This window comes from Pseudomyrmex gracilis, unplaced genomic scaffold (assembly GCF_002006095.1).
Source record: "Pseudomyrmex gracilis isolate BER0280 unplaced genomic scaffold, ASM200609v1 scaffold_14, whole genome shotgun sequence".
NCBI classification, from domain to species: Eukaryota; Metazoa; Arthropoda; class Insecta; order Hymenoptera; family Formicidae; genus Pseudomyrmex; species Pseudomyrmex gracilis.
This window is the reverse complement of record NW_018020598.1, coordinates 61,542-79,721: the sequence shown is the minus strand read 5'-3', so window position 1 is coordinate 79,721 and position 18,180 is coordinate 61,542. Positions and strand designations below refer to the sequence as shown.

Here is an 18,180-nt window from a genome sequence, read left to right as displayed (position 1 = left end):
TATATATATATATATATATATATATATATATATATAGATGCACGAAGCGAATGACGTTTCCGATGTGTATGTTGATGCACATCGTGTTAAAGCGTCGCGCGCAGGTTTCTCTCGCGCGAGGAACGCAGAATCGTGTCATTATGATAATAATTAGCAATCGCGCTACTCTGCATTAGAGAAATTTCTGCACGCCGCTAATCCCTTAGACAATAATCCAAATCGGGTCAATTAAATAAAAACTGCGAGCGGCCATGGAGTGCGAAAGAGAGAGAGAGCATTTAAAGTAAATTATGCACACGCGTTTCGCGCGAGCTAATGAAATCGGCATGATAAAACGAGGCGAGGTAATTTATGAGCATAAACAATGTAGAAGCGAGATATTGGACTGAATACGTAAAACTCATGGAATTAAAAAAGTTGAAACTGAAAGAATTTAAATAGAAAATGTTTTTAACAATAATTTTTTCTCTCGTCTTTCTTTCGACAAATCGACTGTTCACGCGATCGCAGAAATTCCCATGCACCTTGGCTGCAACTTTCCGATAGCGCGGGGCCAACCCTTGTGTCGAAATTACATTTTATCTCTGATTCCCGCTAACCCACTTCTCAGCTGTCGGGAATCGCAGCTAACAGGTAATCTCAAGAGGTATACGCTTGCATATGTATCGGATGTATGCATGTACGCCAGCGTCTTCTATGTACTGGTATAGATGGATGGATATACATGTATATACATGTGAAATATACAGGGAATACATAACGTAATATACAAAGTCTGTGCATTCTAGACAGTTCGAATAAATCGGTATCGGAGACCAAAGAGAATCGCATTCGATTCCATTGGGCGGCGACCGCAAGAAAAAGAGAGAGAGAGAGAGAGAGAAAGAGAGAAAGAGAGAAAGAGAAAATAATGATTAATAAAAAATCAATAGAGAGATATAACTCTTTCAAGGTACAAACTCTCGAGATGCCGAGTCCGTATAAAATATATTGCATTGTGTGTGTTTAATTGCGCGATTCTGCGTAGACCGATTCCAGTGAAGTCGCAATATCGCTCTCTCGTCTGTAACGACCAAGCATAAAAGTTAAAACCGATCCGCCTTGTAAAATCGCGCGCGCTCTCGTTCCAGCCTTCCGAGAGAGTAAGAGAAAGCATCCTACGTTCTATTTTGAAACTCATCTCTGGTCGTTTAGATATCTCTGAACAAACACTTGTAATCCACTTTATGTTTAGTGAACGACCGACCCGAAACGCGCGACGCGCTGGGTCGCAACCAGAACGCTTCTCTCGAACTTCCAGTTCCTTCCTTCTTCCGTGAAATCAAATGTTTCGAGAATTCCGGAAAACAGCTCGTGATTATTGATTTTGCGAAGACGCAGCGTTCGACAATAGTCGAACAATTGTTCGCGGTCCGGAAATACTTTCTCTCACCGAGAACCACCCACGTCCCAAACTGTGCGCGCAGTTATTAAGCGCGTCACGCTAGCCGACACAAAATGGATCATCGTAAAACGAAAATCGTAAACCGTAAAGTTCAGGATTTAGTATCCGACATAAATAAAGTGCGTGCGAACGTACTGGTTGTGTGTGTGCGCGAACACTTTCTCGTAAATATAGCTCTATAAACTTCAACGTGAAAGCTAGCCGGATCCGAGATTTGAAAAAGTAACACTCGTAATTACAAAAGGATTTCATCACGCGAGTAACTCTCTCGCACAATTGAATCAGATTCGAATGTCAAATCCAACGTCTGCTATTTTTCTGACAAATGTAATATGTGCGATATGAAATGCGAGACCACGTTGTCAAACACGTGCGGAATTCTTGCATCGACAGAGAGACTGAATCTTCCTCAAAGAACCGTATTCGCACCTTTATATTACGTTGTATCATATTATCGACATTTCATGTATTTTTGCACGTAGAGAATATTTTTAAAAACACGCGTAACTTATTTTTCTCTTTTTCTCACTTTTTTTTTTTTTTTTTTTTTTGATGTGCAATATGCATATTCATATTTTGAATAATGCATGCTATACATCGAAAAACGTAATTGTCATCGATACAAATGTGTGTGTACGATACATTTGATATTGAGACCAAGCATTAAACGATTTGTTTGATGTGACGCTTACGAAAACAGATCTGTTAACTTTGCGGGAGTAAAGAAAACTGTGCGGATAATAAATGAGTTTTCTTCGAGTCTCGTCTCGTTATTGCAACGTTATATCGATTGTTTGCACGGACTGTCGCGAAATTGACTGACAAAACCATCGAAAGAGCGCGGCGGTGTTGCTTTCGAAGATTATTATTCGCATACATATTTACGAATATACATTCATACATGCATAATTTACACGAAAGAATGGTGACGTAACAGATTGTATGCATGTCGGGCTAAACGGTTTGTTCGTCAACCGTACGAAAACTGGATACTCGATTTACAGCAACAATTCTAGTTCACGATGGACTGACATCGATGCGAAATTGAAAATTTTCTTCTTCCCGATTTTTCGCTAAGTGATAAACCGAACTTTTTTTCCATTTTTATCAAAATTTTGCTTATGTAAGCTTCTAAAATTATTGCAAACGAACGAGAGTATTTCCATCATAATTGTCAAACATTAGTCGGAATAATTGTAGATAACAGAAATTACACGTATACGGATGTAATGTATCGCGAGACGAGCGTGTGGTTTGTCGGTATTCGAGCGACGTCGGGGATGTAGTTTCACACAAAGCCGATTATTTAGCCATTCATACAACAAACGGCGACCATGCTAATTGCTCGCATCAGTGCTCTTCCTAACCTAACGGGAGAGAGAATAGCGACCCTTCGCGTTGTAGATTGTTTCATTCATAAGGTGGCGTAAAAAGCGGCACAATGCGACTAACTGCTATCGTCACCGAGAGCAAAACGAAGCTGTTCTCTCTACTGGCTCTTTTTTGCAGCGGGCAATCAAGCGATCCTACGTTTGCATGCCTTTGCACATCTGCGTGCGAGAGACAGAGAACGACATATAGACGCGGTCATGTGCGTAACTCTCCGGCTCCGGGATGAATTTAACCAGAGACGCAATTAAGATGACTTAATTAATTACCTCTCGTCTCTATTTCTACGTTAATTCCCCGAGTGTGAGGCCACCGTGACCTACGCCTACCGCGGGGTAAACACCGTTTTTATCATCTTCTCGTTCGTCCGTATTAATTAAAGTGACTGAAACCTAGCAATATAAGAGGAGAGAGATTTTGAGATCGCATAAAATTGGTAAAAATTTGAAATCTACTCGGTATCATTTATTAGAAAGGAACGTCATGACGGATCGAAACTTGAGTTGAGATGTCCTGTTAATGAGCTCGACGCGAAACGCGTTTGATCATCGACTGCGCTCGCCATGACGACTCAATCAATTATTCTCAAGTAGTGTTGATTAGCTAGTTCTACATGGTGGAGCGAGTGTATAAGCGCGTGAAATAGTGACGCTCAATTCGAACGCTTTTGACGCGAATCTATCTACCGTGCCGCGTCACATCGTCAGTCGCATTTGGAGTAAAAAAGCATGATGAAAAATTTAAAATTAACAAGAAATAAATCGCGCAGTCGTGTTTTTACAATATTTGAAATGCAATCAGCGCGAGCCACGACCCGGGGCTGGAAAATATCAAAAATTATTCTGCGCGCTGGGAGCCGTTCTCAGAGTGGCATGTAAATTATTAATATCCTAGTTACGACTAAGCGCGCGTTAGCGGCAATTTAACCGGCGTAATCTGCTACAATCTGCATAATCTGATATCTAAATGCGTTGCAGAAATAGCCGCGATAATTCCTCCGTTTGTACGAACGACAGGATCATTTGACACCAACGATAAACACGCGAACGGGCTTCAGGTAAACTCGCGTTTCCGCCGGATCAAAGCCACTTAAATATAGAAACGGTATTGAATGTGTATTTTACTTCGTCGGGAATCGACTTAAAAATGAATTGAGCGCAAACATACGAACCGAAATCATATATGTTTCTGGATGATACAATGAGCGCATTTCGAATCGCACAAGTTACCGCGAACGAGTTACAAGTCGAGTCTGTTAGCATTTTCTTTGACGTAAGAATCAATTCTTTGTTTACTCGAAAAAGAATTCGAAATCGGAGAAAAGACGGAAGATTTCAGAAATCACATGATCCGCACGCTGTCGAGTTGTTCGTGACTGTTCGCGCACGCGTTAGGTTCATAAAATAGATGATCGTGCTACTGATTATGTCAGCATCCTCTGTTGGACAATGGGCGACCCGCAGTATTGTTCGGTCCGCGTATAAGCAAGTGTATGAGTACCATTTCATGGCGATTCTTACTAATCAATGTAATCACGCGAACGTGTGTGTGCGTGCGTACCGTTTGCGTATATAATACAGTACGTCGCACTTCGCTCATCATATGCATCTGATATCTCTCGAGAGGACTGATCTCCGTTGCTGTGGAATTGCTCTAATTGCGAGCAACATAATTTTCCACAATAACATCGTTTAAAGAAACACAGATTTTTCATACGATGCGTATTTAATTCGAACTTTTAACATGTTCTTCAAGCTCTTCAATTGGAGCGAAGTGTGCATACTGTTAGTCGCGGTTACTCATTACGTCCGAAATCTTATTTTGCGGTATTTGAGATTCAAAACTTCTTTTGGTATGCGACAAGGAGTTAAACTATACGTTTGAAACGGAGTCTCGAAATAGGACATAATGCGAGATATTGTCGTTATCGGCATTAACCGAAATCCTGCGGGTCCTAACTCGAACTGTTGAACCAGACCTATATATCACATTACATATTGCAGTCGAAATTCTTGGCTTTCTGCATGCCTGGCTCACAACACTATCGATCTGACGACACTGTTATCGATTTAATCACTTTGACAAAGCTTGCAAAAATAAAAATCAATAATCAATACTCTTGTTACAATTGTTTAACTATATATTAGTGAATTATATATAAGCACTTACGCCAAATACAATCAACAACAAACAAGATAGAATGGACATCTCACTTGGCAAATTTCAAGTTAAATATACAACGTCACGTTCTTGGTAAAGTCTTATTTTTCTCCTGAGTTTATAAATTTTTGTCTAGTATACGAGTATATCTATTTCCACGAAGAAAACGCGTGTCTGGAAATACCTGTGGCTTCCCCGAATTCTCGCACGCGCGGTTTGCGGTTTTATCTATGATATACTCCCGCGCATCTAGAACACGAAAATTTTCCGTGTTATTTCAACCGAAATGTCATACTTTAAGTAGAATTTCTCGCAACGTTTTACACAAGCAGTGCGCATGCGAATCAAGAGAGAGAAAGAGAGAGAGTATGTAGTCGGAAATGCCAGAATTCTCATTTCTAAGCTTGACGTAATCCTATTAGGACGCTACACAACCACAAAAGTCGTCACTCATTGTGACACTGAGTGTGTATATGTGTTCGTATAATATGTACATCATGGTAAACCCCTAATCCTCAACGTATAAATATGCGCGGCGGTAGGACGTTCTGGACGGCACACTTCCCTCACAGCCACGCCTCAACGATAGACAAATGAGTAATTTGCTCAAATATTCATTTTACATGATTTCACACAATTGTAGACAGAAGAATATGTGGATGTAAAAACGAAAAATACTAGAAATATTAAAAAACTAATCAACTCCGCAAAAAAATCCAATTGTAAATCACCAAATTTCATTTTCCATTGTAAATACGACATGTCTTATTATAAAACGTCACATAAATACAGATCACGTTTTTGTGAGATACGCACATAATAAATTATAGGTTTTATACTTTAAATATACTTTAAGTTTTTTGTTATTTTATACTTAGTAATACTTTCTTCAGCTTCTATGTCGAATAAATCATATTTTCACGCCGATAACATTAGTATCGAAATTCGTAGATATCGTTTATAGGATCTTTAATTACAAGAGTTTCTTATTTAAAAGCGACACGACGCGCTCTCAGTCTCATCTTGGAGCGCAAGATGGATCGCGAGCATTCCCGGCCAAAAATCATTCATCCTTCTGACATGGCAATTCTCCGGCGTGTCGCATTTTTTCATGAGAAGGATATAAGAAGAAGCTGCCGTCAGATAGGAAAGATCACGAGAGTCTTGAAAAGACTCAATGCTTTGGATGGAAAAGTTTTTGATGTACGGCTCTGTTATACTCCGAAATCGTCCAAAGCAAATTAAGATTAATGTGGTCAGCTTCTCGCGCGGGTAAAGGAGTAGCTGGAGATATTCAGGAAGAGAAACTAGGACAATAATGTATCCGCCTTTTGGCGAATAAGATATGAAGCGCGCGTACAAGATCGTATTTCATCGATATCATGCAAACGCGCCGCGGAGATCGGAACATATAGGCGTAATTTTGCGCAACAGCTTCATACACGTTTTGTACACTCTCCACGTTTTGTCCACGCGGCGGAGTAATTGCAATAAGTAGAAATGCGAAGCATCAATCAAGACACACATGTCTCTCAATAAAAAAAGCTGACATAGAAAATATTAGAAAATATGAATAAGATCGTTATATCTCTCTCTTTTTTACATTAAATTATTTCCAATTATCACTAATTTTGTTGAATACGTTGTAACTTCGCTGCGAATAAAGTTACGTGCGAGTCGAGAAAAAGTATCTCTGAAAGGCGAGAACGGGTGGTAAATTGTCTCAAATTCAGGATGCTCGCCACCCCCCCCGCTCGTTAAAGTAGATCTTCCGAAAAAGCGGCATAAATCTAATCTGGATGTATGGTTATCGGCGTACTCTCGCAAACGTTTCTAGGTCACTGTCTAGCGCGTGTTACTACATGCACATGGAAAAAGTCCGAATAATACAAAAACCTCCAAGAGAGAGAGAGAGAGATATCTGGCCACTCGGACAAAATGTAATTTTTCACGGGTCGTTAATTCATTTCATCGCGTGAACATTGCACTAATATGAAAATCTACGATGTCACTTTTCGGGATATTATTATTTTGTTACGACTATATTATTTGTATGAGCGATTGAGAGAAATTAAAAATTACACCAATATGCTAAAAGGTACGCTCGAAAAAATACTAATAAATGTCTGTTCTATATCTCTAGGTTATAGGTTTCAGCGGAAATAAAAGTATTGGAAGACGCGGTTAAGCTGAAATGTAAATTTTGTACGAAGAAGAAATTATACGTATAGACATAAACGCCTACGTCGTTTGCCGAATATCGGATAGCTTTTAGGACAGTTGGCGAGTATCCACAGATTTCTACATACATACAGCTTTGTTTTCTCTTTTTACGAGTTCAGCTAATTGCTTCATTTGATATATAACTTTACGTAGCAAGCAAATTAGATAGATCGATAGAGAGAAAGGGAACCGATATCAATTATAATGTAAAAAATCTTGAATTTGGATATATCTCACATATATATACAAGTGCTTTTCCATAGTCGCGATATGGCTCTTGCTCGAGAAAATCGATGAGCGAAATTCTTTCTCGTTGCGCTTCACGTTCTCGACAATGCGATATTGTATCGACATATAAAGCGAGCTATTATAATCCGAATTCCCCCAGGGCAGGCGCGCGTTATTCGAGAAAATGTTTCCGCATGAGCATAACTCATGGAGAAACATGAGCCGTGAATTGAAACAAACGGCGCGCACGTCATAATGGAAAGAATTGTTCGGACCTGCAGTCGTACCCGAGATCGATCGCCTATCAATCTTTTTCTCTCGCTTCCAACATCGTCGAAATTACGTTTAATTTTCCGGCAAAACTGGCTTGCTTCAATTTATTATAGCGCAAAGACGTTTCGTTTTGTTCAGATATTCTATACGGAGAGAAACTTACGACTGTGTTTCAACACGCTACGAAATTCTTGCGTGTCTCGAGTAAGTTTCATATCTTTTTTTGCCGGTTATGCCGCCTCTTCGTTGTCCTGGTTGCGATTATCTGACTATAGTGTCGAATGTAAATCGTGTGGTGACGCCCGTCTCTCGGTCAAAGGATGTACACACACGAAACACTTTATCGCAAAAACTGGAATGACACAAATTAATTACAACGAAAAAGAAAACAAAAGAAATCCACGATATTATTTCGAGCACACAGACGAGAAATACTTCCCTCAAGTTTTTCAGAATATAAAATGTTTTTCTCATGTAAATATTTCTTTTGTGAGGCTATGTAATATGTTAATTTATAAGGTTTTAACAAAAGTTTCGTCGGTTTGTTCTAAAGTTTAGCCATACATATAAAGATCAACTCGCAATAATGAGATTAAGTTTCGCCGCAGAACTTGGATTGCGCTTGTTTCAAGACACCAAAAGAGAGAGAGAGAGATGATATGATTTTAAACTTCTAATATATACCATTGACGCGTTTTGCAAACATTACCTATTTAATTAATTAGAACTAATGTCGACTTGAGCACGGTGTGCCCGCGTGTGGTTTATCGGCTTAAGTTCAAGTTTAAATGGAGTATACGGCTGCGGCTTATCGACTGCGTGTTCGCATGATCTAATTAAATTGCACGCACTTGATAACAATCGCGCTTGGATTAGAATATTTTTTTCTTCTGTCTGCTATTCGCGTGTAAAAACAAATTCAAAAAATACGCCGCACGTACAATTTGTGTCCGAATAAAAAAATGTTTGCATTGTTGTACTCTGCTATGAAGAATAACGTGTAATCGCGATGTTCTGTATGCGAAACTAAATAAAAATACTCGCGCGACAAAGAATTCTATTCGAAGATTCCACTTCGTCCCGACACAAAACACGCACGAGTGTCACTTCCTTCCGCGAATATATTGATATGCGCCTAAGCGACAGGATGCGTTTGCATGCAAAACATACGCTAATAATACTACTGCATCTAATTCATTCGTCTGACAATAAAGAGTTAATGAAAAAAAAAAAAAAAAAACAAGTAGACATAGACACGAAAAGAGTAGATTCGTATTCATACATGATGTATGTGCAATTTCGTCATGGTACACATTAGTCACCGTTCTCATTAGACCGTAGAAAAGTCGAAACATTTTACAACTAAATAGCTCGCCGGTGCATAACTTTGCCACACGCGTATCTGATTGAAAATTTTGAAGTTGCGAAATTAATGTTGGGCGAGTTTGTTCATGAACCGTCGCATTTTGCGGCCTAGTCTCTGTAAAGTTGTCAATGTTCATTCGCGAAAATGTCCGTCGTGGGACACTCGTATTATACCGAGATTGATGCTGATGAGAGTGAGAAAAAAAAATCTCATTTTTTTGGTGGCTTCAATTTAGTGTTGAGATCTCTGCTTGAAAGCATAATTAATTATACATTAGTACGTGTAATCGATTTAATCTGATCTGCATTTCAAGAACCGCGATTCCGTGAATCGCCGTTTCGAGAAAATCAATCTCGTTTATTCAATCTTCGTAGTATTTCAATTTGCATTTTATCGCAGTTATATTAATTTAGAACTAATTCGTTCGATTAAATAAAATCTAAAATAGTCGAATAGAAATTACGAAACGTCAAACGTTACGAGTCGTAACGAGTTTCGGTCGACAGTTCCATGCTTGACAGAAACGTTGCTGGGAAAATGTTCGGATTTAAAAGTATAAAGTACCAAGGGGGAGAGGCGTGTATTTTACATTTTCTGATCTTCCCCAGAGAAATCGCCCCGCGTCTTCTGCAGCACGCTATGAATCTCACGCCTCCCCTGCGAAATAGATGAAAAGTCGCCCATTTTTATTCATGATTGCCACTTTGCAGACTAATAAATCCGTAACTGGTTAGAACCGGCTTGAACGTAAAATAGACTTGCGCACCGGTGAGCATAATAAAATGTACAATATATTTGTACAGTATTTGTGATCAATGTGAGCAATGTGTTCACTTAACTCGCTCTCTTCGAAGTTTGTTATTTTAGTTGTGTACATTAATGTTATAAAAATATATTAAGGTAAAAAATAAATAAGAATACGTATATACTATATGGTTTCTTAGATTACATCTGTACTTCATCAGGAAAATATTAGGTTAAGAAAGTAAGATCCGGCCTTTAGAAATTTATGGTAAAGGCAAGAGTTAAATCAAGTTTTAAAAGTTAGTTTAACCGAGATTGCGAAGACAATCTTTACAATCCTCATTATCCCAAAGCGTTTTATACTGGGAACGCAAAACGACTATCGTGTGTATCAAAGCGAAATAAAAAGTTAAATCCTAAACTAGAAGAGGCTATCAAAAGCTTTTATGAATTGACGTTTTTACTTGGTAAATAACTGTAATTCAGTTGATATGAAAGAAATAAAAGAGATTTTTCGGTTTAAGCCACTGAAAAGAAGTTTTCTTTTTAGTAGTGTTTACAGACGTAAGTGCTACTATAGACAGACCTTTGATGTTGACCTGGAAAATCTCTTTTTTTTCCGATTTCAAATAAACACTAATTCTGAAGTATCGTTTCCTTTTCTTTTTTATTTCAGATTTTACTGGGACCTCTGCATGCTCCTCCTATTGGTAGCTAATCTGATAATTCTGCCAGTCGCCATTAGTTTTTTCAATGACGACCTAAGCACTAGGTGGATAGCCTTTAACTGCCTTTCCGACACAATATTCCTTATAGATATCGTCGTGAATTTCAGGACAGGTGAGTAATGTTATTATCGATTAATCAATTCGCAACTTTTTTTCTTAAGAAAATTTTGTTTCGTAAGATTTTCTCCCTTTCTATGTTGAAATTTGTGAAGATTTACACTATCTTTGAGGTTACTGCTCTCTTACACCGATCCTTGTTGTGTCTACGGATACGAGACATCCACAAGATCTCTCAGGTGAAAGAGAAAACAAACGCATTGCAGGATGAATCATCTTACTGCTTTACCGGTAGATGCCTTCTTCCCCCCTTCCTCAACAATGCACTATGACAGTATTGTTCTGCAAGGGAGAACACTCCAAAACTTCTTGACATTTCGTTATTACCTGGGGATTAATTTGAAACGTGTTTGAGTTGGTTCCACAAACGTGAAAATTGGGTCACGAGTGCGCGCGCAACTGATGAAAATTATTATACCGCGCGCAACCATGTTGCATCAATTCGCGATGATTAAGCATTTTTGAGCTACATTACTTCATTCATCTCGTTCGGATATTATGTGTGACATACTTATTATATTGCAGAAATGAGGCGGTATCTTCATTAATTACTTCTTTTGTTCATGTTAATGGTAAATGATTTAATATTGTAATCGTTGTTTTTTTTCTCTTATCTTTGATTCGCGCTATTCATTCACGCATTACGTACACATAATGGACGCATCAAGTGCACGAGAGAGCCGCAACGTAACAAAGTATCGAATCGATGGCAGGTTGCCAGAATCCGGGGTAACACAACATTGGCGTTTTCTTTTGCGATGATTTCAACTTTGCAAATTTCGAAAATTCACGGAAAATTCTCTAAAACAATTTTACAGCGTGATTCTGTTGTTGCAGGTATAATGCAGCAGGATAATGCCGAGCAGGTTATATTGGATCCGAAATTAATCGCAAAACATTACTTGAGGACGTGGTTCTTTCTCGACCTTATCTCCTCTATACCATTAGACTACATTTTTCTCATATTCAATCAAGTAAGTACATCTTCCGCATCGTACGACTTAGTGAAACGATCCTACCATTATGTTGTAAATTTGTTATCTTGCCATATTATGAAAAAACATCATAAAAGCATCTTTGAAATCACTTGCGTCATATATCAAATTAACATATTTCTATTTTCATGAATTTTATACACGCATAATGATTGTGAAGTAGAAATAAAACTGTAAAATAAAAAAAGTTTAAAAAATCTAAGAAAAAAATATAAAGTAATATTAAAATATAACATATTAAACAATATATATATATATATCAGTATTGATAAATACAAAAGTTTTAATTTTACTCTTTTCTTGTTTAAATAATAATTCTTTTTTATGTGTAATAATTTTTTTAATAGTTCTTTTTTATTTTTTATTACTTTTATTCGTATGGGATACGTTGACTATAAGTCGTGAAAATATTGGAAAGATGTAAAGATGTACAATTAAAAAAAAAAGAAAAAACAAAACTGCAAATCCGGAAAGAACAAATGCACAAAAATATAATATATATAACGTAGTTAACGCAAAGATGGTAAGTCAAATATTACAGTAACAAACAAATTCGCAAGTTTCAGGACTTCAGCGACTCTTTTACGATCCTGCATGCTGGACGTGCTCTCAGGATTCTCAGGCTTGCAAAATTGTTGTCACTCGTTAGGTTACTACGTTTGTCAAGACTGGTGCGGTATGTCTCGCAGTGGGAAGAGGTCTATGTGAGTGTTCTGCTACTTTATTTTATATATCTATATATAGTACCGTTCTCATCCCGCATACCATATATGATGTAGTTTCGTGTAATTTAATGTACATGAAAAAGAAAGAGAAGCACATCTGTGATGATCTTTAAAAGATTCAGGAAGTTGATGAACGATCTTCCACCTACGAAATTACTATTACTTTTCTTGCAGACAATGAGGTTTAATGAGAGTTAATTAACGTCGATTGTCAGTTTTTGTGGATCCTTCAATCGCATTTATCATCTTCCGCGTGATAAACGCGGCGTATACTCGATAATTACGTTTATATACGATTGCCGTTAAAGAAACAGAGATAAAGAGGAAACGACCCACTACTATATTTTATGTTTACGTGGAAATTTTGTACTTAACCACAATAGCAATTCACATTGAGTTACGGGCATTGAGTTCTTACGTCGGTGGTGATTATTCTCCTGCAGACAATTTCTCTATTTGTCAAGTGTCTCGAATTTGCGCTCGTTCCGCTAAAATATCACGTCCTCTACCCGTACTGTCAATGTCGTCGTTATAATAATTTTATATTAGGAAACTTTGCAAAAAATCAGGTTCTCTTTGTGTGTCTGTGTGTATATACGTACATATTTATACACACATACACATAATATCCATGTATATATACATACATATATATGTATTTCATAGATGTGTAAGCAGTGGAAGTAATAGGATGACATTTTGTTGACAAAATTACGTTTTCAGCGTTTTTAAAAATTTTCAGTTTCTATCACTGCGCAGGGAATGTTTTCAATCTGAAAACTTTCAGAGTATTAGATCATGTTTCGCTTTTTGTTGCTGAATATTTTATATACGTACGTACGTATGTATATATTATATATATGAATGTCCCCACGGCTCTGTTCAATATATATATTCCCGTAATACCCTGAAACTTCTTACTTTACAAGAGAGCCTCCTTTCCTTCCGCACTCCTATCTTTCTCTCTCACGACGATAATCGTAAAATGCAGTCAGCTGTTCTCTCTTTGTTCGATCGTCTTAACTGCGTCGAGAGCAGGATAAACAGATAATGATCATAATAATAAATAATACCTCTCGTCTAACTCAAACGTACATTATCGCGGTATATACAACAAGACAGATAACGCGATAAAAATGCAGTAAAAAGAAGAGGAAAAACAAGGAAAAATGTGCACGCGCAATCGCGCGTGTTATCGCGGAATCATCGCTAGTGTTATATCGTTAAAAGGAAAAAACTTCGATACAAAATCAATTTCTCGTGTGACACACACACACTATGACAACATTTTTATTATATTATACTTTTCATTGTCGTTTTTGATGCACCAATAATTGTTGCTGTTCGCTATTCGTACTTTTATATACTCGTACTTTATTTTGCTCTTCGTTTTAACGCACATGATTTTACGCACGTTAATGATACGATGTGTCGACCGAGGGTAAGTAACTACCCTTTCAAGCAGGTGTATGTCATCACTCGATAATCGAAGCGACGAATATTTCTATCGATTGATCGGAAAGTCAGTTTTTGAGAAACAAAATGAATATAAAAGAACAATTAAAAGTCGAATCGGATTCTTGTAAAAGTTCTCTCGAATATTTCTATTTATCGTATTTGAAATATACTTTGTTATTTTTTTTTCTTTTTTCAAATAGACTTCAACTCGAGTGAAATATTGCGGCGTAGCTGTCGCATTTATAAAGTAAGGAAGAAAGATGGTAAGAGAAAGATATCTTTAAATTTTCCGAGTATTCTAAGTTAATAAGAAAGTAAATCGAGGAAAAAAAGCAGTAAAATCTACGGGCGATGATGTCTACTTATTATTTTGTCAGTTCAATCATATACGACGAATAAACTCTGCAGATGCATATTAATTGTTTGCGTAATTGATTTGAGAAATTATTGCTATCTTTCGGTGCTTGAGCACGTTCCGGCTATTGTGTTCTTTACATGGGGTAACGTCTTGTGTATGTTATATATTTGTGCTCGCGCGCTATTAGCGTAAAACCGTGGCACAGCGAGAAGAGACCAACGAATCAATCAGGCTTTTCGTCCAATCAAAAGAAACAATCTGTCATTCGCTGAAAATCTTGTTATACTTGCTTGCCTTGAAACATACTATTGCCTCCCTCTGCTTTTTCCTCTCTGTTCTGTTCTGTTGTACAAACCAGATACGCTGAAGAAAGAAAGAAAAAAAATAGAAACGTATATGCACGAGGGAAATACTGCGTTCTAAATGCAATAGTTTTGTTACACGTGTACGTACCGATATATCGTTCGTAACAACTTACCGTTTATTGGATATGAAAACGAAATAAGATACAACTATACAACTTTTTGCTTTAAATTCACGAAAAATAGAATGAGGTCAAATATAGGAGAAATATCTCTTAATAAAAAAAAAATTTATATTAAATCGATTATTATGTAAAATGAAAAATTAAAACGTCTTATTGAAATAAAAAATGGTCGCACGCGCGCGTGCGATTATTAAGTCGTGCTTCATACTTGACGTAAAAGTATATTTCTATTTATTCTAGTATACTTCTTGTCACTCTCTCAATCATTCACTCTTTTTTTTTTTACAAGCAATCAAATACGTGAGATATTGATAATCCTCTAGTTTCTCCTTTTATATCATTCGTCTTTTTATATCCATTCTACTGTTCATTCTTACAAATTCGCATACAACAAACACACGCATATACTTTAATGTATACACAAACACATACACAAAGAAACTATATACAATTGAACTACTAGGCGTACTGCGAGAACACGTTTCCGAATGGGTTTGCAGATCCCCCTTTATCAACAGCCGGAGAGACACTACGAGCGTCGGGCGACACCGCCCCAACCAGACCGAACCAGCAAGGTGTGCCTGCCTAGTAACCCTGAAACCAAGGCCAATTGCCCTTTCTTGATTCAAGCGTTCGTTAACACAACCTCAATGTGTTGTTTTCTACGTATAAATATACGCTAGATCATTATTATTATTACTCACTATATTATCGTTCTTTTCGTTGTTACTTGTTGATTATGAATTATTCTGATTACCGTTTGTCGTTTCGTTGTGGTCATATTTCTCGTTTTGCGTTGAGTTTCATAGAGAGAACGTGCATAGTCTTGTCGTGTAATTTGCAGTCAGTCGGTACGAGGAAACCTTTTTTTTCTTTTTTTTTCTTTACACAAATTAACACGCCCGACATAGACCAAGTTTGTAAAACGTAGCGGAGAGCCGATCAAGAGCTTTATCAAACATTCCCAAAGAGATGTGAACAGATTGAGAAATGAATCTAAGAGAAGACTATCACAATATCATTAAACCTGTTTTCCTTGCTTTTGCCCTTTATAAACCAATGTGGTTTCTATAAATTCCAACTATCATCAACTCTCAAATAAAGTAAATGAAAACTATGAAGTAATTAATAAAAAAAATAACATTATGATAATATTTTAGTGGAAACAATATCAAAATTTTTGCCACATTACTCCGTTTCACACACGATCAATGGTTGCGACTAGTTTTTTTTTTTAAACAACAAATGCAGTCATACACGTTTCAACAAGCTCTTGATCAGTTTTGCTCTTTAGTCCCGTAGTCTTGGCGATGCAATGTGTGACATGGATCACAGATTTAGACGCAGTATTAGCTGAGATATCAGTATGATCAATAAAGAATGATAATGCTTGCAATATTAGAGTGGTGATGTTTTTCATGTGTACATATATATATGACTTACATATATATTATTGAAATCCATGTTTCACGGTATGACTGACTCCTCGCCAAAGTTCTTTGGGAACGGTGTTTTTTGGTATGAGATGTATATCTTGTTTTTGTCGGGTTGTTTTTGTTGAAAAATTTCGTTTTGCTAGGTATACTAACATGAGTTTTGGTTTACGAATAGTCATTATTGTGAACTCGGTCGTGTCGAATACCTATCCTACGTGTTTCATTAGTCGCGTAATCGCGAAATATTATCACCACACACTCGCGCTCTAATATCGCCGTGGAAACGGCATGCCTGACATCGAATTTCTCGATTCTCGATTATCATCGACCCCATAAGCTGCATAACTTTATTGGCTTGATATATATATATATATACATAGGTGCGCATGTACATTTACCGTACAGTAGCGACTATCGACGTTACTTCAGCGACAGTTCTGCATAATCTAGATACGTGTGCATGTACGTAAACTGTACTAATAGTATACACATATATATATATACATACATACATATATATGTATATATAACGGATGCACCATTTCTTGACAATGGTAGCGCATGAGGTTACGGTGATGATTAAGAATCAAATTAAATATTTGACTATCCGTAGTCTTTTGCGTTTTCAAGCGAAATGTGTGATTAAATTCGCAAAATAGATATCTGATAGTTTTGGATTCTCAAAATAAAATGTAGTAGAAGTAAAACCAGAAAGAAAGATAGAAAAAGAAAAAAAAAGTATCTAAATCTCTTGATAAAGCATCTTTACGAGGCATTCGACACGAACCGCTCTACAGACGAGAAAGTTGGTTGGTCTAACCGTAGGTCTGCCTGTGAGTGTTAGGTGTATATTAACCCTATCTCTGTCCAGAATTATTCTTGGCGATGTGCCCGTGTTCAATGTGTGCTCCCAGTTTTATTTCTCTTTTTCCAACAGAGTTTACTCTCCTCTCTCCCAATTGTTCCTCTTCCTATGGAGGACTTATAGCAAGCACCTTCTCCCTCTCCAAAAAAAAAAATATTATTTTACTGTCCTTAATTTTCGTCTAATTGCTTGTTGTTTCATGTTTAGATATGTGCCTGATTTTAACAAGGAGAAAATTGATTCGATTTATTCCGATTGTTTCGTTTTCCGTATGTTTCATTATTGACATTTTACTTCCGCCAGAATAGAGAATATATATATCTTACGCAGACGTCGTCGTTGGTACTTTCCTCTGCTCATATACATATTCTCGTGTGTACCGTCGTATTTTTCTCGTGGCTTTGTTCCCGAGAAAACAGCGGAGACGTGGTTTTTTTTTTTATTATAATATTCAACGATGATATTTTTTTCAGCGTGGTCTTTCCTTTTGGCTTTTTTTTCTGCTGTTGATAAGAGCGAAGGAAGTACGCAAAAGAACGTGGTCATTTTAACAGTATACTTACATAGCGGAAACGAGATATGATATATTTCCTCTCTTTCGCGTGTTTTTCACATCTATGGCTTGTCTTGAAAATTGACGTTTTTCTCTGCGATTATTACATACGGCAAATCGTTAATGACGTAGGTCAATTTCGATCTGTTGTATAACAAGAGGAAAATTTTCTACGACGAAGAATGCGTTACTTCTTGGAAAGAGGTGAATATTTCATTTCCGGGATATACACGTGTATATATATGTATCAAAGATGTGTATGTTATCATTTTTTGGGGAAAAAAGACAAGGAAATGAAAAGAGAAGACGATCGATTACTTGTCAGAGATTAAATCTGGAAAGAGAACGGTCCTCACTTATTATCTCTTCTTTGTTACGTTACATTTCCTGTAGTTTTTGGTCGAGTTACACTTGTCACGCAACGTTCAATTTAAGTGATTAAATGATTGTGATCTCAATTTAAGAAATTATATATTTACACACGTGTGACTTCAGAGCACACATCTTTCTTAAAATACTCTCTAAAATATTAGATAGCAAAACACAAATAAACGCATGAAATATCTTTGTGTGTTCACGTTTGTATTTTGATTTATAATTCTCGAAGTTAGAGATTATTTTTTATTCATTC

General features: G+C 37.0%; 1 protein-coding gene across 9 annotated transcripts in view; it reads left to right on the top strand.

Annotated features, from left to right (window-relative positions):
• Positions 1-18,180, top strand: part of LOC109863862 (potassium/sodium hyperpolarization-activated cyclic nucleotide-gated channel 2) — a 40,860-nt gene that overhangs the window by 11,199 nt on the left and 11,481 nt on the right. For 5 of the 9 annotated variants that reach the window (XM_020444504.1, XM_020444497.1, XM_020444501.1 and 2 more), the window contains exons 3-5: positions 10,504-10,667; positions 11,510-11,646; positions 12,228-12,371. In XM_020444504.1, coding sequence (XP_020300093.1) covers positions 10,504-10,667; positions 11,510-11,646; positions 12,228-12,371 — 445 coding nt within the window. Of the gene's footprint in view, positions 1-10,503; positions 10,668-11,509; positions 11,647-12,227; positions 12,372-15,195; positions 15,271-18,180 lie in introns of all 9 variants that reach the window. The other 4 variants (XM_020444498.1, XM_020444500.1, XM_020444503.1 and 1 more) reach the window with 2 other exon arrangements.